The 25,676-nt window shown below is 50.0% G+C and overlaps 1 protein-coding gene across 2 annotated transcripts in view; it reads left to right on the forward strand.

The window, feature by feature from the left end:
• Window positions 1-9,543: 9,543 nt before the first annotated feature.
• The window catches only part of PBX1 (PBX homeobox 1), a 136,075-nt gene continuing 119,942 nt past the window's right edge, over window positions 9,544-25,676 (forward strand). The window contains exons 1-2 of one of the 2 annotated variants that reach the window (XM_076339736.1): window positions 9,544-10,058; window positions 12,619-12,692. In XM_076339736.1, the coding sequence (XP_076195851.1) occupies window positions 9,868-10,058; window positions 12,619-12,692 (265 nt within the window). In that variant the 5' untranslated portion in view covers window positions 9,544-9,867. The remainder of the gene's footprint in view (window positions 10,059-12,618; window positions 12,693-25,676) is intronic. The other variant, XM_076339737.1, reaches the window with a different exon arrangement.

Genomic DNA, 25,676 nt, shown 5'->3' on the forward strand with positions numbered 1-25,676 from the left:
GGTGGTGAAACACTGGCACAGGTTGCCCAGAGAGGTGGTGGATGCCCCATGCCTGGGAACATTCAAGGTCAGGTTGGACGGGGCTCTGAGCAACCTGATCTAGTTGGAGATGTCCCTGCTCATTGCAGGGGGTTTGGACTAGATGACCTTTAGAGGACCCTTCCAACCCAAACTATTCTATGATTCAGTGACTGAATGGAGTCAGCCTACCCATGTCTACACAGGGCGGGTTGCTCTAGCTTGCTCCAACATTGAAATGACTCACTTTGATAACTTGACATCAAAATGAAAGTATGTCTTCATCGCTGTGAACCAAACTTTGATCCTGGTGAAGGTGTCTCCTGCTGTTGCTTGTGTCCATCCATTCATAGATGAACAGTGCACTGTGCAGTGAAGGTCTCTGTCCTGCTTGCAGTGAAGATCTGGCAGAGGCTATCTTCTTCCAGAGCAGGCTGTGATGGTGGAGTGTCCCAGGAGTTGTTTTCTTCTGGGATGTTACTCCAGGACTGACGGCAGCACTGCAAGCTCTACCTACGGCTGCCGGTCCACATGTAGTCTATCTGCCAAGCACTGGCTTGGAGAATGCTATGTTATATAGGCTATGAAAATAGGCTGAACATGCTTTGGTAAATAACAGTTCTTTGGTCAAGGAGTAAAGCAGGGTGCTACCTGCAACAGTCTGCCCTGTGCTCCAGACCTGGCTAAGCTTCCATCTTTCTTTTACCAGCAGAGTCGGAGGTGATATTTTAAAAGGAATGGATGTTGCTGTTTCTCTTAGAGCTCTGCCTTTGCTCTTCCTCCAGACTCATGCCTTTGACTTCAACCACATGGCAGTGCCCAGGAGCAGCAGCTGGCCAGATGTGTCCAGAGTACACATGCAAGGAGTCCCCTTTCTTGTCATCTGGAACAGTGACTGCCTAAAGCTTCCGAGCCAGCCCCTTAGCTCAAATGCAAATAACCACTGCTATTAGCTCTGAGCAGTCCCTGACTGATTTTGGTATCAAATCCCTTGATTTCAGGTCACAAGACTGGGAAGCTGCTGAGGCTTAGGAGACATGCCTGCCGTTTCCCCACTCTCCAGCCCAAGCCCTGGGAACTTCTATCCCTGGTTTACATTGAGCCTTGGGGTTCATGTGGTGAGTCTGACCCTTCTCAGCCTGGCTCTGTCTGAGCTGAATGGGAGGAAGAAGTGGAAATAGAAAGGGCTGGATGTTGAGAGCATGTCTTAGTGGGATGGTTTGCATTCCCAGCTCCCAGCATTGAGCAGGCTGGGAAGGGAGATGGAGTAGGACTGGGAGATGGGGTTAACTGGGAGCCAGCGGACTGTGGGCAGTGCTGAGAGCTTTGCAGTAGAGGCAGTCTGAGGTCTGGCCCAGGGGTGGTTTAATGTGCCAAACACTGCCCTGCATGCTTGGGGCAGTTCTCCTCTGAGGAGAAGGTGCAGGCCATCTTTGGGTGAGCACGTGTTCTTTTGCTGCCTTTGCATCTGCTGCCCACCCCTGGGTTGGTCACAGCTCATGGATTTCAGCTGGGGGCGGGGGTTGATGACTGTAAAACACCCACATTCCCTTCCCTGCAAAACCAAAAGGCCGTGGCTTCCTTTGCCTCTCCTCCCTTTCCCCTCTGCTCATGGTGGTCTACATCTTCCAGGACACTGTTCCCATTTCTCTCCTCCCACACCGTCCCCATCCAGCTGCTGGGAGCCTGACACTGCCTGTTCCATGGGTACAGTGGGGACCTGGGACGACTCTTCTCCCTGCTCCTACTTGGACTCTGCCGGTGTCTTTCTACCTTCCCTAATTCTTGCATTGCTCCAGAAATAGATTATCCAACTGGGGAAGGAACAATTAGCTGGAGGAAGGGGCTGAGCAGCCTGGAACACAGGAGGAGTTTTGGCTTTTTTATTTGAGGCCAGGGCAACATGAGCCAAGTGGGGTCTTCCCAGCCCAGGCCTTGAAATTCAGTCTCCCGTGCCACACCCACTTGGGGCATCTAAAATTTGAAAGCCAGGTCTTTACTGTGAGTAAATTGGTACTGCTTCAAATGAGGTTTATTGATTTACATCCTTTGGGGACCTTCCCCAGTATAAAACTGGGGGAAAAGCAGCACGTTAAAAGTTGTTGAAAGCTTTTTGAGTTTTACATGTCCTTTTGTCTTCCCCATTGCCACAACCATGGCGTTCTCATCCTTTTTCCAGCCCTCTGGCAAATATCTTCCACCCCCCCCCCCCCCCCCCCCCGAGAGCCCCATTCCTTGGACACCTTGACTTTTGCAGTTATTAAATGGAGGGTAGGAAGGTTGAAGCTGCTGCTAAATAGACCAGTGTGGGAGGCTGTGGGCTCGTTCCAGAGCAGTGTCTAAGACTTCCACCTCCTTTGGCTCAACAGGACCTCCTTCCAAAGCCACAATCCCACTGAACCTGACTTTCCATTCTCAGGGCTGTGGCTTTCCCTCCCTAACAAGGTGCTGAGCTGACGGGGTCGGTGGGTCACCCATTGAATGTGAGTGCTTAGGTGGCTTTGAGCTCACTGCAAGATGCGAACAGTTTTTGCTCTGCAGGCTTTGCTCTCATTCAGAGCTAGTGACAACTTGTCCTTTCTGGCTTCCCCTCTGGAGAACGGTGCCTAGGGAGGGCAACCTGCTCCCCCAGCCCAGCTTCCAGCTCCACATGTCCCACAGTAACCAGGTGCCACTGGAGTATAGATGTGCCCTTATCAAACAAGCAGCCTTTGAGAGTTTATCTTTCTTCTAGGCTTAACCTGCCTAAGTCTTTTTGGGGTGAGATATGATATGTGACTTGACAGCAATTCTAGGTGAGATTTTTTCCTCCTGGGAAAGCGTGGTAAGAAATTAAGCTTTGCAGGTTTTCTGCCCAGTCGACCAGGGAAAGTAAAGTCCTTGGTGAACTTGGGTTGGGTCTGGGGGCAGGACTGCTGCTGCTGTGATTTGTGGTTATCCTCTCTGCAGCACTGCCTCCTTACCCACAAGTGAGAGGCAAGTGGTTCTGACACCTCTTTATGACCTGGGAGCCACAGGGAAGTGGTGGTGACTTGTGTTCTGGAAAAACAAGGTCATCAACGTGGGTGATGCAAGCATCTTTGGTTCCTCTGACCATACGAGAATTTTCAATCCATAGGAATTAAAATGAACATCCTAGTTTTAGGTTGCTGGCTATTTGAAATTGGGTGCTTCCCAAGGTGGTGTGCAAAATAGGGATATTACTGGGAAAGCTGTTGGTAAGAGCAATAGTGAAAATGGATGTCTGGTTGTGAAGCCTATCTGTCCTACAACCTTCAGGGCCTGCCAGGGGACATGTTTCCTGGGCTGTGAAGAACCAATATGGGACGCAATCATATATCAGTGATTATATCGATCACTGTCTCGGACCCATTCAGTTAAGGGCACCAGCACCTTTTGGAGAGGAAGTGTCGCTCCTGCTCTGGGAGTCTGGGGAGGGTGTTGAATGTGTGGCAGTGACTGCATGCAAGGGGAAGTGACTCTGTTTTAGGAAATGCTGGACCCACGCTCGAACCAATTAGTAGAATGGAGCTGAGCAAAGTACAGGAGGGACCAGACTGATAATAAGCGAAGTGCTCAAATATGAGAAGTTGGGGAAGAAGCCAAATGAAAATGAAATGAAAGGCTAAGGTCCAACTTTGGCAGTCGTGTAGAAAGGATGGGACAGCTGATAATAGGAAAGCCTGCAGGAACACTGGGTCAAAACCCCTGCGAGAGAGACTGGAGAAATCTGTGAGCAAGCCAAGGGGGGCATTTTATCGAAAAGCGAGTCAGCAAATTTGAGCTGTTGGCTTGCTTACCGCCATAGAGACCTAAGTCTCTCACTGTGACCTCTTTGCTCACTGCTTTGTGGTGATGGCCAACTTGAGAGATGCATGGGATGGTAGGGCTCTAGCTCAGAGAGCAGCAAGGGTCTTCTTGGCAGACCTTTACATGGGGGAACACTTCCCACCAACTTTACTTCTGCGGAGTGGCAGAGGGCGTTTGCTCTATCCCTTGATTCAGGGCTGGTGAGAATTGTTTTTAGCAATAGCCTTAAACCCCTCTTTTATGAAGGTGAAATTGGAAACCTGTAGCTGAGCCTCTTCCTTCACAGCCTTTCTCAGCGTTGGAAATCTGTGGAAAGCTCAAGAGAGGAAAACCAACTTCTGCCTGCCAATGAACTCCATAAAGACCACTTGAAGGTAGATGACGTGGTGGAAAACATCCCAAAACCGTGAGTCTGCATCTGAGACACAAAGAAAGTAATTCTAGATACTTATAGTTCACCTGAGGCAGCAGGGATTTCTTTCACTATGCTCAAAGTAGATGCTACGTGATCACCTTTGGGTGATAACCTCGGCTCTTGCTAGTGGTTCACAGAGGTAAGGCCCTTTTTCTTCTTGCTCCTCCATTTCCTCATCTGTAAAAGAAGGCTAGGGGTATGCTGCCTTAGTAAATCATCTGAAAATGGGCTTACTACAAAAGTGAGCCCATACTGCTGGTGGTGAAGAGGAGGTCTCATTTTGAGGCCTGACTTGTGAGATCTCATGGAGAAGCTGTGGAATAGAGTCATGTGTTTGTCCCTCTAATGTGGCTTTCTCTTTTTAAAAGCACTGTGCAGAATGTGAGACACACTAGATAAAAGTGAATTTAACGGCTATTTTGTATCCTTTGAGGAACATCAGTATTGGCTGAAAGAAGGAAAAAGACCTTTGTTGTTGAGTCCGGAATGGACCTGCTTTTATTGGATGATTCTATGACTGCTTTTGTTGATATTTCCTCTGATAGCTTTTACCTGACTTGTTTTCAAAATCCTTGTTGGATTTTTTCAGTCTTCAAAAACTGCATATCCTTGCTGAAATTCAAGTTTGGGGTCTGGAAATATGTCCAAAATGATTTTGCAGATGGCTTGCTGCGATGTAGAAGTCACAGAAATAGGACATTCTGTAAGGGAAGTCACCTGTTTATTTCCAGGAGGGCACAGAATTTATTTTAAACAATGCCATTTTCTTTTCAATTACAGATGTTTTTGTGGAAAAAAAATGGCAACAGTCTGTAAGAAAGAGTATGTGATTACGATTAAAGATGTGTTGTGCTGTATCAGAAGGTAGCACTTAAACCGGGGAAAGACTGAATATTGACTATAACTCATTGTAATTATACCATCTATTTCAAACATGTAAATATGTTTGGTAGCACTTACATGTTTATGTCAGCTATTGGGAAAAGCCGTTTTTTCCTTTTTGGTAAACTTCTGATGGTAAGAATTTTGTTACTTGCATTTGAATAAGCAACAAACAACAAGTTTAGATGCAACAAATTTTTGCGTGAACAGAAGTTGATCCCCTCTCCTGTGGTTGTAGTATTTTACCCGTGTTCAGGTTGTTTGTAATAATTTTGTGAATAGGAAATATTAATAAGCAATGCATTAATCGAAGACATGCATTTCTGAATAGAATACACCATGACCGTGGTAAAGTCGGTGGGATGCAGGGGATTGAGCATGAGGCTGGGAATGGGGTGAGTGGGAATCCATTTCTGGCTCTCCCACTGCCTGGCCAGTTCTTCCCACCTCCTTTAACTGGGATCAGCAGTATTGAGCTCCTTTTGAAAGGGCTTTGAGATCTACAGATTGAGATCACTCCAGAAGACCCAGGTACTTTGCTCAAGTCTAACGCACAAACCCTGCAAAAAACTTGAACACTGATTTAACCTGGCACCGTGAGTGAAGCAGTGTCTCTGCTAAAATTGATGAGAAAACTCCCTTCGCTTCTGGGGACTGGGATCCTTCGCCAGGGGAAATCATTCTGAGCCTGTTTCCCTTCCCTTTGACATTTTCTGTCTTATCAAAAGCCAGAGGAGTAAGGAAGACGGTAATGACTAAATTGACAAATAAACAATCAGTTCAAAGCAGCAACACAACATTTCTGGGAAAATTTAAGAATCTCCTCTGAAAACCAGTTTGGAATTTAAACTCTGCCGCACTTCAACCCAGGAGAGACCATCCATATGGAGCTCACTGTGTTATGGGGGCTGCGGCTCGTGGGAACTAGGAAGGGCTTTGGTTTTTCGATGGAATACATTAGAGGAAAATTGCAGAAGAGGGAGGAAAATCAATTTGGTCAGGGTGAATGGAGAAGGGCATTGCCACAGAGTTGTCTCAGGTAAAGCCCCTCCAAAGGTGTTATGTACAATCTGTACACTGTCTGACTCTGGGATGTTGGGTTTTGGACAGCAAAGCAAAAGAGTCCGTGGCTTTTCTCACCAAAAAGAAAATGTTTAAGGAGTCACAGGCAATGAGACTGCTTTTCAGCCCATTGCGGTGTGAGTGACGATGATGGGGAGATGCTTCCCTCGCGCTCAGAGAAACAGAGTGTGTTTGGCCTTTGTTTTCAAGGGCTCCACATTGCCACAGTAATGGTGCATTAACAACAGCTTGATTTTCATTTAATAAATAATAGGAATTATGCTGCGATGGAGCCAAGATTTTAAACAAGAGGATCCCGTAAACATTTTCTTCAGGAATCTGCGATAAACCAAAGATAGCATTAGACGTACTCGGAGAGAGCGGGGACGCCAGACTTGGAATCTGTCCATCTGCTTCACCATTGAAACAAAAACACTTTATAACAACCACAGAGGAGAGGAAGCGATGCAGCTTGGCACATACACTTACACTATGTGTGGTGGAAATGTTTATTCTTTATTTCAGAAAGATTTAGTGGGTGTAGAGATAATAGAGCATAGCGCTCGCTTGTGTCTTGGGGAAGGAGGGGTGATGGTGTTTGGGTTTTAAGGGAGTCCAGTGTCAGCTCCCATGGGGAGTATTTTCGGTAATACCTATTGCAATCTCATGCACTTGGAAGGCAGGAGGAGACGGTGGAATGAAATGTGCTTTTCAGGAGAGGTGTTGTAAAGGCCCCAGGATTAGTTATCTCTGACAGGAAGGATTTTACAGACTCCAGCAGACGGCAGAGGTAAAGTCCTGGCCATTTCTGCATTGGCCCGATGGCTCCTCCAAGGCCCCATGCTGGGATGCTTCCCTTGGAGCAGCTCGGATCGCTCTGCCCCTTTCCCTGTGAGACACCATGGGGCTGCCTGAGGCTCACTGAAGCTACAGACAACTCGCCTTGCCCCCATGTGTGTCTCGTACCCTACCCATACCGGCTCCCTGAAGGGTCTTCTGCCTCCTGCTCTCTCATGTCTACCTGATGCGCTGAGGCATCATGTTGTGACTTGGGAAATGGGGGAAGGATCTGCAATACAAGAGTCTGCGGGGTCAGCAGGCCACCACATCCCATGGTCCCCAATGTCCCTGTCTGTCCCCCCCAGCCACCATTCCCTTTTCCGCTGTGCACGTTCAGCTCTGCTGCTCTGCCTCTCCTCAGAGCTGCTCAAAATCAAACCCAAAAGACCCTGGATTGACCTCCGGGGATGGGAGAGTCCCTGCCAGAGTTTGAGACAGTGTATGTCTAGACTTGGTGTGTGAGCAAGCGAGTGAAGGGATGACTAAGTGTCTGAAAGTTTGGAACTTTGGAGAGGAGTCCCTTGGCTCCTTGTTTCTTGGATAAAGTTCTGCTTCCTGTGGAGCCGTGGAGATAAAGGATATTTTTCTCCCTTTTTTTTTTTTGCCTTTTCAAAAAGTAAAAAATATATAGATACATCTTGGGTGAGAAAGCAGAAACCTTTGAAAAATTTTGGCAAATCAAGAAACACAAAGAATGTGTTGAGTGAAACATTTCATAGCGACAAAAATCAAAACATCTCACTTCGCCTTCAACCGCTTTAAAACATTTTAATGGTTCGAAAGGAAATTTCAAAATTAAAAGTCATGTTTTGCTTAAAACACTGGAAAGTGTTTCATTAAAAAGGAAGAGTGGAAGCAAAACAATTGCCTTTTTTTTTTTCTTTTTGCAGTCAACCTGATGGCTCTTTCCCCAGCCTGTGCTGAGGTCAAGGGACTGGGGCTGGGCCTGTCTTCCCTTGCATTACGAGGGGCCTGGAGCTGGCAACCCTCAGATCTGAGAAAGGGACGATCTGATGAAATCATCTCCCACGCAAGAAACTCTTAATATCACCATAACTACCTTTTATTTATTATTTTTTAAATATAAATTTGCAGGCAAGCCTGGTCCCTGGGCCATCCCTGCTCACCAGCCAACGCCTACAGAGGTCTTTTTGGCCACAGGACAGTCTCAGATCCTGGGGACTGCAGAAAGGGGCTGGGGAAGTGCTTCTCCTCCGGCGTGCCATGACACTGGGACACGTAGGTCTGAATGGCAGTCTTGGTGGCCTCGGGACCTCTGCTAGCTTCCCCTGCCCTGTTTGAGCAGGCGTGAGACCATCAGGTGTGGGATGCGGCACCGCCAGCCTGTGTGATGTGCTTGGGAAGGCCCTGCTTGCCAGACAGCGTGGGTCAGGGAAGAGGAAGTAGAGAAACAGCACTGTGCGGAGATGCCGGTGGCTCAGGTGAGAAGTAAAGAGCTCCCTGGGGGCTACAGCAGAGGGGGTACCCTGCTCCCACCTGGGGTGCGGAGCTGATGTGGGGACGCCGTGGGGGGAGCTGGCTGGCTGGCGGGGGGCAGCAGGGAGGCACAGAGGCTGCCTGAGGGCGTAAGGGGGGCTGTGGGGAGGCGGGAAGGTTGGCTGAGGAGAGGTTGGGGGGGAGGGCTGAGGGGAGCCTGTGGAGCAGCGGGGGGGAGCCGAGATGAGCCTGAAGGGGCAACGCGAGGCTGAGAGGAGCCTGAGGGGCGGCGGGAAGGCTGAGGGGCACAGCTCTGAGTGGAAGTGGAAGGCGGGCCGGGGCCCAAGCTGGGGCTGAGGAGAGACACGCAGAGCAGAGTATGGCTGCCGCCGAGCCCCGGCCGCGCTGCCCCCTCCCCCTCCGCCCGGCGGCCGAGGCCGCTTTAAGGCGCGGGCGGGGCGCGGCCCCCGGCCCACCTCTGAACCCGGAGATTGACGGGCGGCCGCGGAGGAGGCGGGGCGGCCCGCGGGGGCCGGCCTTCCCGCCGCCGCCGCCAATGGGGCCGGGGGGGCGGGGGGGCGCCGCTGCCCCTTCCTCCCCCCGCCCCCCGGGCTCCTCCGTGCCAGTTTGAGGAGTCCGGAGCCGAACAAAAGCAGGCGGCGAGGGCCGGGAGCGGTGCGCGTAGGCCTGGCGGAGGGGGGGCCCCCGCTACCGGCCGCGGAGCGGTGCGGGCCGCCAGCCAGCCCCGTGCCCGGCCCGAGGGTGGGGGAAAGTTTGGAGCCCTCCCCCGGCGCGCGGGGGCTCCGCCGCGCTCCGGCCCCGGCAGCCCCGGCGCTGCCATCGCAGGCGGCCGCCCCGCTCCGCCCCGCCGCGGCCGTTGCTGCTGCTGCCGCCGCCGCCGCCTCCCCGGGCGCAGCCCCTGCCCCGCCGGCCCCTGCCCCCGCCGGCCCGCCCGCTGCCTCCCCGGGCGCGGGGCTGAGCTGCCCTGCTTTTGGAGTCGCCGCCGTTTCCCCTCCCTTCCCCGGAACCCCCCCCTCCTCCCTCCTCCCTCCTCCTTCTCTCCCTCCCTCCTCCTCTCCCTCCTCCTCCAGCAGCCAAAGGGATTTTTTCCCCCCTTTCTTTTCTCTCTCTCTTTTTTTTTTTTTTTTCATTTTTCCCCTCCTCCTCCTCCTCTTCCTCCCCGCCGCGGAGCCGGGCGCCAGCGTGAAGGATAAATAAAAAGCGAAGAGGAAGAGGCTGGGGAGGAGGAGGAGGAGGAGGAGGGGGGGGAGGAAAGAAGAAGAAGAAAGCGAGCAAGAAAAGAAAGCGAGGAGCCAGGCGGTCAGCCCAGCCGCGCCGCTCCCGGCAGCCAGGGCAGGAGGAGGAGGCGGCGGCGGCGGCGGAGCGGGGGCCGGGGGCCGGCGATGGATGACCAGCCGCGTCTGATGCACACGCACAGCGGGGTGGGGATGCCGGGGCACCCGGGCCTGTCCCAGCACATGCAGGATGGACCAGGCGGGGCGGAGGGGGAGGCAGGCAGGAAGCAGGACATCGGAGACATCTTACAGCAGATCATGACCATCACGGACCAGAGTTTGGACGAAGCGCAGGCCAGGTGAGAGCGGCAGCCCGCCGGCGGGGGGGGGGGGGGCAGGTGCCGGGGAAGTTTCCCCCGCGCCCCGGCCCGGCCTTTGTTGTCCGGCGGGGGGAGCGCGCCCGGCCGCGGGGCGCATCGCGCGGGGACGGGGGTTCCTGCTGCCAGGACATTAGGGACATGGGAGGGAAAAACAGGGGACGGGTCAATTTTTTTCCCTCCCCCAACTTCGTAGCGGTTTCTGGGGGTCGCAGCGCCCACAGCCCGCGCTCCCCCCCCCCCCCCCCCCCCCCAATCCCGCCTCTCCCCGGTCCCTTCCCCACCGGGGGTCCCAAACTCGGGCTCGGCCGGGCAGGCGGCCTGGCTTTTCCCAGCCTTTTTGGGGTGGGCGTTAATTCCGGAGGGAGATGGTTGTTGGAGCAGGCTGGGCGTGCGGGGGGCTCTGCTTTGGGCTCTTCCGAAAGAAGCACAAAGTGCTGCTCCATTTTTTTAGGGGCGTTAATAATGTTATTTTTTTAGGGCCCTGTAGCGCTGTTATTTTTAAGGCCGTGTTTTTGCGCTTAGAGAATGCACATAGAAGCTTTTCCTTTTTTTTTTTTCTCCTTCTTAATTGCAGAGGTATTTAAAAAAGAAAGAAAAGGCTGTAAAAGCCGGTAACCGAATTGCCCCCGGCTTCAACGAGCACAAACCTAATGCACACCTTCAAAGGCGCTAGCAAAAGTTGAGAGGGGAAAAAATAATAATCCACAAATTGAAGGCACAGTTGAAGGAATAGTAAAGAAAAAAAGTTGTCCTGAATGCCTGGGGAACACTTGAAATTTCTTCTGGGCTGCAGAGCTGCTAGGTGTGGTGTCCTTCCCCCTGGCATTCATGCCCCGAGCTGGAGCAGATTGCTCGAATACATTGTTCCTGGAAAAACACACCGCAGAGCCCCAAAACTCGCTTAATAAGAACTTCCAGAAGGATAAACGTATCCCCCAAACCTCGGCTTACATCCTCCCTGCCTCCCCAGCTTGCATAAAGCTCCCGCTTACCGAAAAGGCTTGTTGCTGGGCTGATCTTACTAATTTTCTTATGTTCTTGCAGGGGCAGAGTAGCTGTTAGGAGGAGGAAATCATGCACTTTCTCCCTGGCCAGACCCGAGGCAGTGAGGGGATCTTCCTTCGGAAAGTTGCAGGAATTGTGCGTGTTCCTGCCTGGATAATTTAGTGTAGTTGTCAAATCAATAAAACCAAAGCAGAACAGAGCTGGGAGAAGACTTTATGGGTTTGCCTTGCTGGACTGTTTCAGCTGCTTCCTTACAGTACTTTTTCTTATTATTTTTAATTCTGAGCTGCCAAACATGCCGTATTTATCAGTGATGTTTGGCTTTGCATTTCCTCCATCCATCGCACAGTTGTTTTGCTGCCTCTTTTTTTTTTTTTTATTAAGTTTTAGGAAGATGCAAAGTGCCAGTATTATTTGTAAGTGGGCCTCTACAGCATATGTACGTGATTTGTGTATACCCAAATGTCTGCACCCTTCTGGGTGTGCTGATAAGGGGACTCTGTGGTTCTGCAAGGGTACATACCTTTGAGAGACTTCATCAGATATATAAATCTTTTTAACATGTTGTGGGTGGTGGGGTAAGTAGTGTGAATGTTTGCCAGATGTTCACATCGTCTTCGCGTGTAATTTCGGTTGGTAAACAGAAATCCCGTAACTGGCGCCTGATAGCAACAGCCCTTTATACAACTAGACCCTTGGCAAAATGATTGTATGGCTTAGGAGAAAATATAAAATCATACTGTTTCTTTGCCTCAGCCGATTAAAATCGTGTCCCCCCCTTCCCCCCCCCCCCCCCCCCTTTCTTCAAAATCCACAGGAGAACAGTCAGCTCTGAAATAACGGCAGCTGAAAAGAAAGGCGTTGTATAGCATGCCCTCCCCTTCCCAGAAGCAGCCGGCTGTGTTTTTAAATGTGTTTACTGTCCCAATTGTAAAGAATTAAATTTTAACACCTGCAAATAAGCTGGATGTAAGTAGGATGGAGGCAGAGGAGTGGGTTTCTCTCTCCATATGTGTGCGTGCGTCTCTGCGCTCCCAAGTTGGGCGCTGAAATTCCCCGAATTGACAGCTCCAAGCAGAGGATGTTTCCAGCGCTGGGGCAAGGGGGGCTTTATTTCCCCTCTGCCTTGTAGGATGAACCTAATAAAGCACATGGCTGGGTTTAATATTGGAGGTGGGGGTCGGAGAGAGCCCAGTGCTCTCTCTGTATTGAATAAGACAGTTGAACCAAGCTTGGCTCCCAAAAGCTGCTGGCTTGGGCTCGGCATATCGCTTGGCTCACACCGGCGGTGGGAGACACTCGGTGGCAAAGGCGATTTTCAAGCCATTTCTAAATTGGCGTAATTCATCTCTTCTATGTTAGGTAGGTGGCTCAAGTCCTAGTGGCAGGGGATGGTGGCAGGGCCAAGGGGGCTCAAATGTGTCCCTGTGCCCTCCCTAGCCTCCGGCACACACGCCAGCCGATGTGAATTTGGAAAGTTGTTCCCTGTGGTGACATCCTAACCTCACCCTCCCCTTTTTTCTTTTCTCTCCAGGAAACATGCTTTAAACTGCCACAGGATGAAGCCAGCCCTCTTTAATGTCTTGTGTGAAATAAAAGAAAAAACAGGTAGGAAATCAATGCTGTTGGTTCTGTATTATTTTTCTTTCTGCTCTTTGAGGGTTTTATTCCACCAGGTTTGTGCCCCCCCCCCCCCCCCCCCATGTAGCAGTATTTAAGTGGGGAGAAATAACTCGCTGGTATTTAATGCTTCTGGCAGTGGACTTGCATGATGTGGTTTGTGTCTGGAAGGGAAAATATCGTGGTTTAATTTCTATTGTATAGCCTCTTTTTATTTATTGCTTTTTCTGGGGAGAAGAAAAAATCAAAACGCTTGCAATTTCTCTCTTGCTTTATTTTCTTCTTTAAGACATGGCACTCTTTAAAAAAAAAAATCTAAGTACAGAATGGGGGGGAAAAACCCCCAACAAAATGAAACTGTGCAGTTTTACTACTATTACTATTCAGGTTAACATAAAGGTTTCTTTGTTTTGAAGAAAGGGTTAAAATGCTCTTGTCTGCCAATCATCCAGGCTAGCTCATGTAAGAGCGAGTTGTCAGTTGCCTTTAGTGAAAGCAATATATTAGATTGTTAGTTACTTTAGGGTACTGTTGTTTTATGGCATGGGGTGTTCTCAGGCTTCTAAAGAAGCTAATGGCATGAGAGCGTTGGTTCTGCTGTTTCCCACTTTCCAGACCTCCTACCATGTACTAACACACTTATAACACATCCCAGGGGGGCATTTAAATTTTAAAAGCAACAATTAAAAAATAGCAGTCATCAATCAAGGGTGATCTTAAACAACAGATGCTCAGGGAAGGACATTTAGCAACATGCACCACTTATTTATTTATTTGTTGGAATCTCTTTTTTTTTTTTTAATTAAAAAATGGGGAGAATGATGGAAGTTTGACCGGGGGGGTGGGGGTGGTGGGGTGGTGGTGTTTAATCTCTGCTGTTGGCTTTCTGAGCCGACCAGAGGTGATCGGCGGGCTTTTCCGTGGCGATCCAGCTGCCTTGTTTTAGCACGCTGCAAAGTACTTGACTTCTCCCCCCCCCCCCTTTTTACAACAAGGACTGTAACAGTCAATAATTCATATCTAAACCATATAAGCAAGGGCATGACATGAATGAAAGTGACAATAAATATGATTGCACACCCAGTTGATATACATTGATAGTTACACATAAAAGGGGAACAGCTTTTGGAAACCTGAATCTGGGTCTTTTTTTTTTTTCTTTCTTAAATATATATATAAAACCTCCTAGCGTGAGCAGCTGATTGAAAATACGATTACTTGACTCTTGCAATATATATAAAATGTCTAAGGGGGCCCTTTGTTAAACGTTGTTTGTGCAGCGTGTAGCCCAGACAAAGCACCGACCGATGGCATTCGGCTTTCTGAAGTCCTTGCGGCTGCGTGGCCGGGTCTGACCTTACTGAGAGGTCCTTCCTTATAGAGTTGCCATAATATCAAGCAGCGGGTTCGGTATGGGAACCTCCGCAGAGTTCATGTGACGTAACATGAGGGAGTCTGCTTAGAGATAAATTTTATGGGTGCTTTTATAGTCTTTCCCTGTATGCCACCCCAAAAAAAGGAGCCACCAAGTTCCTTTCCTTCCTCTCTTTCTCCATTTATTTTGTGTGAGCCAAAGAAAATGTTTGTCTGCCTTTTCTCCGCATGTATTTGGTACTGCGTATGGTGTCCGTGCGGGCGTACTTTTTGGCAGGGTAATGGATTAATCCTGGCTCGGCTTTGCCGTCGGTGCAGTCACAAAGTTAGGGGATGGGGAATCCGCTAGGACCAAACCTGATGGGAAATCTGGGCGACCTCCTGGATCCTTGGGGGTGCCGTGGGGTCCCGGCAAGCTGGGGAGGGATGGCGAGCTGTACATACCCACAGTGACTGGGTGGGATAATTCCTGTTTGCTAAGGAAAATTGAGAGATGGTATAGGGCGAAGCATGCTGCTGGAAATAAAGGATATTCAGGTGTGGACTGGGGCTGTCTTACTTTTTTTTTTTTAAATTTTATTTGTTGCTGTTTTGCCTGGTTTGCTTGACTACAGGGCGGCTGTACAGAGGTCTCTGAAGAGGTTGAATTGAGATGGCTTTTGGAGTGTTGTTTATCTTCCCTCAGATAGGTTTACGGTGAATTATTTTACTTTGCAAATTCAAAGACCTCCTCCCCTCTTCCCCATCTGCATCCCCAAAAGTCACACTTTGTAAGGAAGCAAATGGCCAGATGGTTTTGTTTTATTTTTTTTTTTTTTTTTAATTACTGCTTTGTGGGCCCAATGCTAGGAGGAAGTTAGCCTTGTTTTTTTCTGGGGCTGAGGGTACTGCCTGCTTCTGTTTGCTTACTCCTTCCTTGTGGGCAGCGGCGTGAAAGTTGAGCCAACTTCTTTCTTCCCACTTTCCATTTTGCTTCCCAGATTTTTGCATGTGTCGCATTTGAAATCCTGGTGATTGTTTGTGGTCACTGGTGGGTGTTTGAAAGTGTGTGTGTACATCTTCCCCCCCGGTGTTACGATGTGCAGAAATGTGCGTTCGGTTACCCTGCTGCCTGATTTAAGTGACTCCAGAGCCTTACGGAGACTTTACCACTGTCTCTCGCAACATTATGGCTAATATTTCATAGTGTTAACGTTGTCTTGAGCAAACCCAAAGTGTCCATAAAGTTCTTAGAAAAAGAGGTCATCTGTATTGGCCGAAGAGTTCCCTTTTGTACTTGGGCTCTTCAGTTATTTTAAAGCATTTATAAACACTTTTGAAAATAATAATAATAATAAAAAAAGCTCAGTGGGTTGTCTTTTGTCTGCAGCCTGGACATTGCTGCTTTTGGGGTGATGTCTGTTTAACAGTAATAAAAGTTGAGAGGTTTGATCCGAGCAGGAGCACGTAGGGGGAAAAAAATTGCTGCTTAAATATATGTATAAGTTGTCAGCGGCGTTCATTTGGTGTGTTTTCACTTGCTGTTGGTCGCTTTGTTGCGAGGGAAGGGGCAGGACTGCCTTCAAATGGCTGGCTGGCTTTTTGGAATAATAATTATGGAAATAGCAGGCATTGTTGTCCTAAATACAATTGATTCCTCCGTCAATAGGGATTGAAATCGGAAATTGCATTGCTGATTTATAAAAAGTTTGAAGGCAGGGGTAGGGGCTCTGTCTTTATGGCCTTTTTTTTTTCCCCTCTCTTGGTATTTATTTTTTTTTAAGCTGTTCTCTGCATGAGCAGAATAGCTAAGCAGAAGAATCAGGCAAGGCGTACGCAGACGTGGGGTCCTTGGATGGCAAACTGGAAAATATCTGCTGTCAAAATGCAGCAGCATCTATTTCAGCTGTGAACCTTTCCCAACTCCCATCTTGTTCGGCGGGGACTGGCGGGGAGAGGCTGAGCGCAGGATATATGACCATTTAATCTGATTCCTCCTCCTTAAGAGCTTTTCCCATCGTTTCACTTTCTCTGCTCTTTTGGGGGAGGTGAGGGCACGGGGCAAATTCTACTTCTTAAAAAGACCCTGACTTTGTATTTGAAATCCCCCGATTTTTATTTTCTTACCCTCCTTGCCCTTCTGTGTTGAAGGAATTCAGGGTTGAAAGAAAAATGTACGTACCACCAATGGGGGGAATTTACGAAGTGGAATATTTATAGACAGCACTGATTAGCTGTGCAATTGTTGTTGAATAATGGTGTGGTTTTTTTAATTTTAGAACATAATAGCTATATAAGGTGCCTCTTAGCTACCTTTCCCTGTGCATTATCTTCACAAAACTTAACTCAAATCAGATCTTTGGAGGAGGTAGGATTTTTTCCCCTTCTTTTCTTCCTTAACACCCCTTTGTTCTCTCCAGCTCTGTGTTCAATTAACACCCCCATCACAGAACTGTAGTCTTTTTTTTTTAAATGTCTGTTACTGTATTTCACTTCTGACACCTCTCTTATTATTCTTGCCTGCTATTTCTCTTTAATATAGCAATTACGATATATTTCTTCCTCCCTCCCTTCTCTTCCCCCCCCTCAACTAAAACCCCACCAAGAGCGGTACGGGGAGAAGAGGGGCAGCCGTAGTGTGTGCAGCACCGGTGTTTTTGGGGTGTGGGGCAGAGCTGTAAGCAGGGTATGCTGGCAAGTCCAAGGCCCCTCGGATGAAGTTTTTTGCAGGGCAGGATGGGGCAGCTTGCTTTCCTTCCTCCCTAGCCCTTCTCTAGGGTTTCAAACCCTGCCCTCCTTCTTATCCTGCGTTTCCACCGAGAAACACCCCGATTTGAATTTCAATGCAATGCTTGCACCTAAGGCTTCATTCTGCCTCTGCAAAAGCTCATAATGAAAGTGCTCGCACTCCAGCCCCAGAGGATTGGGGTCCCCGCTCTGTTCTTGGCAGGTCTGGCCCTCGCCTGGCTGCTCTCCCTCCCGCCCTTCAAAGGGGAGGAAGCCTTTGCTTTGATATTTATTATTATTATTTTTTTTCCTCCAGTTGAAAGGCTTTGAAGGCAAAAGTGGTGCTTCTCTTTCCCAGCTGGGCAGGCTCCCTATAGGGGCAGGGTCTGCCAGGTCCCTGGTGTGACTGCCCTGGGGGCAAACGAAACATTTTGGGAGAGCAGGGCCTCCAGCCGGCCAGCACTGCCCAAGTAAGCCTCTTTGCAGCTCACAATTAAATTGCTTCCAGAAACCTGATGTCTTCAAGGGAAAGGAGGGAAGGGAATGTGCAGGGGGCTGGAAGATAGGGGTGGTTTGGGAGGGAAGGCACCATCTGGGAGACCTTGGCTTGGTGGAGGGCTGTATTACCGCAAGAGGAGCGGCCACCTCTGGGGACTGGCTGGGAGGGGATGGAAATGAGTCACCCTGATGGGAAGGGGGACATGTCTCAGTAGGTCCTGGTGGCTGGAAGGAGCAGGGTCTTCAGGATTGGACCTGTGTTACTGCAGCAAGTCCTTTTTCTGGGCTTTCCTCTTCCAGTGTGGCGTTGTCCATCAGGGATCTGCTGGGGATGGATAGCTTTGGAGGAGCGTGCTTGCAGGGGGACTTTTTCCTTTTTAATTTTATATTTTCTTCTTCTCCCCTGGTAGCGTGTGGTTGGAGCTCTTTGAATGGAGCAGGCTTAATTAGTTTAATCAAAATTGGCCTCCTGCAATCCTCCAGGGGAGGAGGTGGGAAGCACGGGGCTGCCAGCGGGCTCTTCCTCCCACCTCCTCCCCCTCGGCCCTGCCGGCAAAGCTGAGAAACCAGGCCCGGCCCCGGCATGATGTTACTGCTCCTGAGGGACTCCCCACAACTTGGGGAGTACAGGAGCAAACCTGTTTGGTTTTGTTTCAAGGCTTGTTTTTTGTGGGTGCCTGATGTCGAGTAAACTTTGCTGTGATTGCAGCAGACCAGGAGGATGCTCTTGAGGGGTCTGCTGGGTCCCATCACTCCCTGCCCCATCTGTTTGCTCCTGGGGGATGGATGAGCTTGTCTTCCTGCCCCAGATCCCACGTTCCCAAGTCTCCCAGCCTTTGCTTGCACCAGCCTCCCCTGGTAGCAGGTTTTGGGTAGTGGTGGCTGTTGGGTGCTTGCGTCTGGGGAAAGAGGGCGCTGGGAAGGTGCTGTGCCTGCAGCCTGCTCTTTGGATGCTGCCTCTTTGTGCTTAATTAATGCATGCCAGAAAAATATCTATATTAACCTGGTGTGTTCATAAATAACGGCTAACCAGAGCATCCTCTTATGTGAACGTGTTAGGTGTCTTCCCCACTGCCACAGGTGTCTCTCTGCTCTATCTCCCCTTGCCTCCACATAGTCTTGGCACCAGTCAGAGTGTTATGGGTGAGTCCAGGGAAAGAGATCTTGTTATCGGGCCTTGTAGCTCCAAACGAGAAACTCGGAAGATTTTTCAGGCCTAAATTTCTCCAGGGAAAAATGGTTCAAGTTCCCTTATTTGAGACCTGCAAAGGGATTTCCCCCTTGGAGCGCTGACTGTCTGCGAGCAGAGCTTTTCTAAATGATCTCAAATGCTAGATTTATTCCTGTTAGCAAGCTCGCGTGCTGCGTGCCAGCCCTGGGTTTGGGGGCAGTGGCTGTAAACAAAACGCAAAGAAACTGAGACAATTTCATCATGGCTTTTTTTTTTCCCCCGTCACAAGGAAATTACTGCATGCAGCAACTCTTTAGGGGAGTAGGGAGGTGGTTTAAACGTAAATGGTTTCGTTTGCAGTGAGATACACTCGGCTATGCCGCTGTTGTTGCTTCTGCTGAATCAGAGCTGGGGATTTTGGCGGGGAGAAGGGAGTAATACGGGATTCCTCCTCCTCCTTTGGTTCAGCACCTTATTCCCCAGTTCCTCCTTTAATCCGGGAGCTGCTGCCTTCTCTGCTAATGAAGCTCTGCAAAGGGTTTCGTGATCTCTTGGAAATCTGCTGTGAAGCATTTTACTACTATTTTTTTTTCCTTCCTGCACTTGGAGTTGGGGTGCTTTGAGAGGCAGGAGAGCCTGTCCTATTTGCTCTGTGCACTAGAGGGGTCGTTGCAGCTGGTGCAAAATACCAGCTACCCAGTGGGAGCAGGGGGTGAGTTTGTGTCTGAAGATATGATATTTTCTTTTTTTCCACCTTTTTGATTTTTTTTTTTATTCCTGCCTTGCATTCCCATGGCAATTTTCCTGTACAGTGAGTTTTACCCTCCTGGTAACATGTGCTTTGCTTTGTTTTGGGAGTTGCTGTGGGGAATATGGGCTGTGCAGCCCTGGCTCCATGGACCCCAGAGCAGGATGCTCCTGCCGGGCTCCACAATTCTGGGCTGAATCTTTGGGCTTTTGGGTGCCAGGCAGGGAGAAGTGATGCTCCCTTGCGCCCCCCTAGCACAGGGAGACTCGGTGCTGGTTTGGGGTTTGGAAGGAGGTAATGTGATTTACAGCAATGGATCTGGTTAATAATCTCCAGCAGCTTCTGTATACTCAGGGGCTGCTTGTATTCCCAGCCAGGTGTTTGCAGACTGGATCAATATGGCCCTATTTGCATGGGGCTGTCCATAATCTAATAAACCAACCTCAATCTGCGTCCTTTGCTTTCCCCAAACATCCACCCAGAGATGATCCTGATGTGGTTGGACTGGCAAGTGTTCCCCATGGTGGGAGAAGCTGTTTGTGAACAGTGCCTGGCTCCTGGACTGCCAGCCTGGGGTCACACGTGGCACTCCAATGCTGCCAGCAGGTACCGGGTGCCAAGGCTATACCCTCCACCAGAGCCTGGGCTAAGTGAGCAGCCCTGCTTTTTAGGAGCGCTGGATGTTTGTAGGTGCTGCATGGTGCTTTGCAGACCATCAACTCCCCAGCATGCTCCAGAGGCATCGACATCAGGGGTTTTCCATGAAATCCCTCCTTGCCATATTGCCTTTGGGGATATATGGTTCCATCTGCTGGGAACCCCGTTTGAAACCAAAAGTGTTGGTTTTGCGGGCCGGGTGGTCGGCAGCTTCTGCTGAAAACTGTCTTGGAGGTGTTGCGTCCCCTGGTGACTTAATACAAGGTGGTGGGTGGTATAGGGATAAATTATAGAAAGCCGTGGCCTGAGGAGGCTGTGGGCTTTATACATTAAAGTGTGGTGGTGTCAGGCCGGCGGCAGGGCTGGGGAGGGACTCGGGTGATGCTTTCTCCTGGTGCTGGGGGATTGGTTGGGCTGGAATTACTGGTTTGCAACTGTCGATTTAACAAAAAAAAAAAAAATTAAAACACTGAAGAATTAGATCTCTTGGCCTTGTGTTTGTGAGCTCTGCCGCTGTATTTTTTTTTTTAAGCTGGAACAGAAAGCTGCCTTCACCGGCTCCTTTTCCTGGTGGTGAAGGCAAGGCGGCAGGAGAAATGGCAGCCCGATGGAGGGGACGGCTGGTGGGGGAAGCCACCTCGCCGGGCTGCTGTGCCCGCTAAGGAGTGGTGTGCTGTCACTGCTTGTCGGCGTTTTGGGGCAGTCGCCAGCATGGATAACAGAAATGCCCTGACACCTTGAGCGAGCAGCATGTTGTCACCGTCCTCTCCCTACCCAGCCTTTTATTTATAGGAGAAGCCTTACCCAAAATAGCTTTTTTGCTTGCCCTAAGCTGATGGGCTGTTTTCCACACCCCCCTTTTTTTTTTTTGTAAATATACTGATAAATTGAAAAACCTCGGAACAGCCAGTGCTGTGAGGAGGCACACTAGTCTAAAATAACTTTGCCATTTTACGTCAGCCTTAGTGAAAAACGAGTGGAGCTGCCTTTGCAAGTGGGATCAGTCTGTCTAAATGCTGGTGGCTGGATTTTTGTTTCTCACCCGAGTGCAAGCCCAGAAACTCAGTTCATCATTTCCATGTCCCATTTTCAGTTTCACAGGCAGCGTTTTCTAATGCCACGTTTGGCCCAGCCGGGCTGATCTGCCTGTCCTCGTTATCAGAAGAGGAAAATCAAGTTTCTCTCCTGGTTGGATAACGTTTTCAAATTCCAGAGTGATGTTGATTAGCAAAATTAGCAGTGGCAGGTTAACTGGCAAAAATACCCTTCCAGTTGTGAAGTGTTTGTTGCTGGTCGCTGCTCCTTTCCCAACTCTAGCGGTCCTGATCTTGGACACATCTCTGCAACATGGGGATTTTTCTCTCTTAATTCAGCACGATTGTTTCCTTTGGCATTTGATATTTACAAGGCTGGAGCCAAAATGAAAGCGAATCTGCCCATAACTCTCTGAAATGTGCCTTTTTAATTTCAACATTAATGTTTCAAAACCCAAGTGGCTGGTGGGTGTATGTTTGCTTGTTTACACACAGCCACCTTTTTATTTTTTTTCCCTGTGCAGTGATTCTCTGGTGAAACATTAAGAATGATACAATACCTGGAGCCTCTGGACAGATCAGTCTCTGGCTGTAAGCTTTGAATTTGGCCTTTAACGCTAAGTCTCTAATGTTAAAAGGTTGCAAGTGTTTTTAACTTAGTTTTTTTTTGTTTGGGAGGGGGATGTTTATATGCAAAATTATTATTGCAATAATAATATTGCAAATATTGCAATAATATGATTAATTTGCAATCATTTGCAAGAATATGATTGATTTGCAATAATATGATTATTGCAAATCTCTAGACAAAAGGCACAGTTCACAGGGTAAAAGAAATGAGTTGGAAGCAGTCGCAGCCATCAATCCTGACTTCACAGCACAGGACATGGCCTCCCCGGTACGTTTTGTGTGAAGCTTGTGCTTTCCAGAAAGGGGTTTGGTCTCGTGTAGGAAAGTTGCAGGCAGTGGGACATGTTCCACCACCCTGGCGGAGGTGATGTTTTGAAGGGTTTATGACCCTTGCTTTGCAAGGGGTCACTCATTTATTTCTGATATGAATTTGTGAAGCTTCTGGCTGCTGCGTTGTGCTGTGCATGTGCCTGCTGAGAGCAAGGAGCCTGCCACGGCCCTGCTCCTGGTGCAGTTGCGTGTCTGGGGGGAGCAGGTGGCAGGAATGGTGTTTTAGGCGAATGTATTATTCCCCCGGAAAATCCTGGCTGTTAGATCTGGTCAGCAGATGTGAAGTGTCGATCGGTATCGGTGGTGGGAAGGGGAGTTGCAATCTACTTTGCTAATGGAGAAAAACCCGAGGAACAATTCCCTGATTTACGCTTTCGGCGATGTGAAATGAAGCCGTCTGAAGCGCTTTGCTCAGCAAGCTCTTAGCAGACCGCTTCTTCCTCCCTACTTCATGCAGATTTTTCAGAAGAGGCTGTTTCTCGGCTTTGTCGCTGGGTGGGCAGAGGTGGCTAGGACGGCACGGACCCCTTAAATGCATCTGGAGGCACATAGCATCAAGCATGGGAGCAGGGAGCGAGCGGCACCCGCTGTAGCTTGTTCCAAAGCCCCAGTGCAATTCTGTCCCCAAGCGGCTGAAAAGGTCATTTAGCGCAATAGCAAATGTTTAATTTATTTTTTTTTTTGCACTTCCTCAAATAGTCAAATTAGCATTCTTCCTTTGCTACAGGAGCTTCTGGAGGGGGCGTCCCAAGAAGGATTATCGGTAGGAGCGCCTGGGCCTGGGCTGTTCCTCTCCCGAAGGTCCCCAGCTGCTATTTGCACATCCTGGGGTCTGACTGCGGCTGGCATTTCCCCTGTTCGGTGGAATTTACTTTCTGCCTGGCGAGGGCATTGGGTAACATTTGCGCACCTGGGCTGCTTAAGCTGTGGAGGGGCTGGGGGGACATGGTGGAGAAGGTCAGGGGTCTCTGCTTTCCTTATGGGCAGGAGGGAGCAGGGAGAGCAGCTGATGGGTACTGTGTCCTCTACCTAGGCAGCAAGCAGGAGGGGGAAAACGATGTTATGTAGCGTGATGGTACCTGCGCAACGATCTGGACCCTGATCCAATGTTGGGTGGATGCGGGGTTGGCACTGGGTGTGGAGAGCTCAGACCCTGCTCAGTTTCTTCTTGTGCTGGATGGATCAGTTGGGCAGCTGGGTCTGGGCAGTGGGTGCTTGGTGGGTTTTTATTGTGGCAAAGGGTGCTATATTTCCATTTGGATAGGTTTGCAGCGCGTGCCCGGGAGGCGTGCAGCATGGGGTGGGATTTTTCCTTAGAAATGGCTCTTCTGCATCTAGGTCTAGAAAGCCATGGGGTCCTGACTTGTGGGCTCTTGGGGGTAGGACGACATGTGCATCAGTACGATGGCATGGGTGGAGGTTTAGGGAGACTATTCCAAGGGCAAATGGGGATTGTTTACCGTGAAAAACCCACGAGCAATACGGAAGGAGGTAAGACATAGTGAGGGGTGGTGGTAGGGGAAGTCCCCGGTCTTTCCATGCTCCTGAGGCAGGTGGCAAAGTCCACACAGGTGGAAGGACAGATTTTTATTTCCCTTTTTCTGTCGTGTTTGGTTAGGCTTTGGAAATGTCCTTCAGCAAAGGCAGCGTGCCAGGCTGGCTGGGTGCTCGGGGGGCTAACAGCCAGGGGTCAGGGCAGAGGGTGAGTGCCAGGATGGCTGTGATGGCACGGTGCTTCCAGCCTGGTTGGGAACTGCGGGCACGGCTGGTGGAGTGCGCTAGTCCTGCGTGCTGAGGCACATGGCTGCGGGCAAGGGCGGCAGACGGACCTGCTTCATCGTATGTAGGCTGCGATGAGAAGGGAGCTGCGCAATTAGGAGAGGTCCCTGCGGTTTGTGTTTGAAAGGAGCTCCATTAGGATAATTTTTAAGCTCCTGTTTAATCAGAATGTCGTCTGCTGATGAAGAGGGAAACTACTTGCGCAGGCTCTGCGAGTTGCTGGGATGTGCAGTGGGTCTCTGGTCCCTTTTGCTTTTTTATTGCTTTTGTTTTGCCCTTTGGGGATGCTGGGTCTGCTGCCCCGGAGGCAGCTGGGCTCACATCCAGCACCCTTGGGTAGTGATGCTCTCCTCCCTCGGGCAGCTCTTTCCAAGGATCTCCTCGGCCTCCTGGCCATCACACATAGTCAGCAGCCTGCTGCCTTCCTCTTGCCACATCTCCTCCCTCTATGCAGGCACTGGTGCTGGGTCTGACCCTGATCAGCAATTGCCCTTGCAGACTCCCAGGGGAAGCCTGGCCCTGTGGCTCTCTGGAGGGCTCTCCTAGGCTAAGTGAGGAGCGTGGAGGAGACCTAAATGAAGAACAAATGAGAACCATATAGAGACAAATGGGAATCAGATTTAGGAAGCAGACGAGACAACCCTTTGGAAGGGGCAGGGGGGCTGTTTGCTTTAATCAGTCTCCTTGGGTTTCAGGCAATAATAAAGCAGACTTGTTTTCTTTTACCTTCTCTTCCCCCAGCTCCCTCTTTCCCTCTGTTCCTCTTATTTGCTGTTCTCAAAACAGCCCTGGATCCAGCAGCACCAGCATCTCCTCCCCAAGATACCACCTTCTGCAAATGGGATTACTGGCCAATCCAGCAGACATCTTGTGCATTTTTTCCCTTCTCCTTCGGTCTGGTTCTCCTTGTTGGGAGCTTGTTGCCTCAAGCTAGGCTGCCTTAGCTGGACTTCTGGGGATGGGTCCCTACCACTGTCAGAGGAGCTTTTTGGCCTTTCTGGAGCGAGCAGTGGAGCAAACTCCTCCAAATGGGCTAAGGGTTACCTGCAGAGTTGATTTGTCCTGGCATGCTCTGCTGTGTAATTTGGAGGCAGTCCCCAGGGACTGGTCATGCTTGGAGGAGATCAAAGTTTCTCTGTTGGAGGTCTTGTGCAGTGCCTCCGAGATGCTCGAGTTACCTCCTAACGTGCGCTCCTCCAGGACATGGTGGTGGCTGTAAGGGAGGACCCTGTGTTCCCGACCTGCAGACAGGTTGTTTCCCTGCAGAAATGTGCTTCCTTCCCCTTCTTCCCTCTCTTCTTCCTGGTCATCGTCTCGGTGCGCAGCAGGTTGATCTTGGGAGAGCTGGGGCCATACGTAGCTGTGGGTCAATGAAGCCGAGCCTTTGATCCCTTCCACTTTCAAGAGTCCTGGCGGTGAGTAGTCATCTTCCCAAGCAGAGAGGCCAGACTGGAGCTGGTTTTAGCGGTTCCCGTGACCATCTCTGCAGCTCTCCGTCTCCTGTGCTGGGCACCTCATAAGGAATGAAGTTTCTCCCACCTTGAAGGGGAATGTGTGTCCTGCCTGCTGCTGTGTGCCCGGTTGGGGAGGTTTCACCAGTGCCTTCTGCAGCTGGGCTGCTCTGCCCACTGCGCAGGGCTGTTGTGGTGGTGTCCCAGGCAGAGCTTTCTCATACAGAGTTATTTTTCTATTTGCTGGTGGCTAGTAAAGGGGCAAGGGGTGCAGGGTAGCCTCTGGCATGTTATAGTGGATTGCTTTCAGGTGCTCTTGTGGGTTACGAAACCCGCTCAGTCTTATGTAGGATTCCTCATCCTGGAGAGTAAGTTCAACCATTCTGCTAGGATGTGCTGGGAAGAAGGCTGGTGTGAACGGCCTGGAGTATGGCCCTTGGATTTCCAACTGCTCGTGCCTAAGGCAGAGATGATCAAGGTGGCAGAGCCAGAACTGTGTTCCCAGCTGGCCCGTGGGGCTGTGGGTTCCCTCCCGTGTTCAGTGGGCGATGCTGGTGCAGCATGGTGGGGAGGTTTGTCAGAGGCACCCTTCAC

This window comes from Aptenodytes patagonicus, chromosome 5, assembly GCF_965638725.1.
Source record: "Aptenodytes patagonicus chromosome 5, bAptPat1.pri.cur, whole genome shotgun sequence".
Lineage (NCBI taxonomy): Eukaryota > Metazoa > Chordata > Aves > Sphenisciformes > Spheniscidae > Aptenodytes > Aptenodytes patagonicus.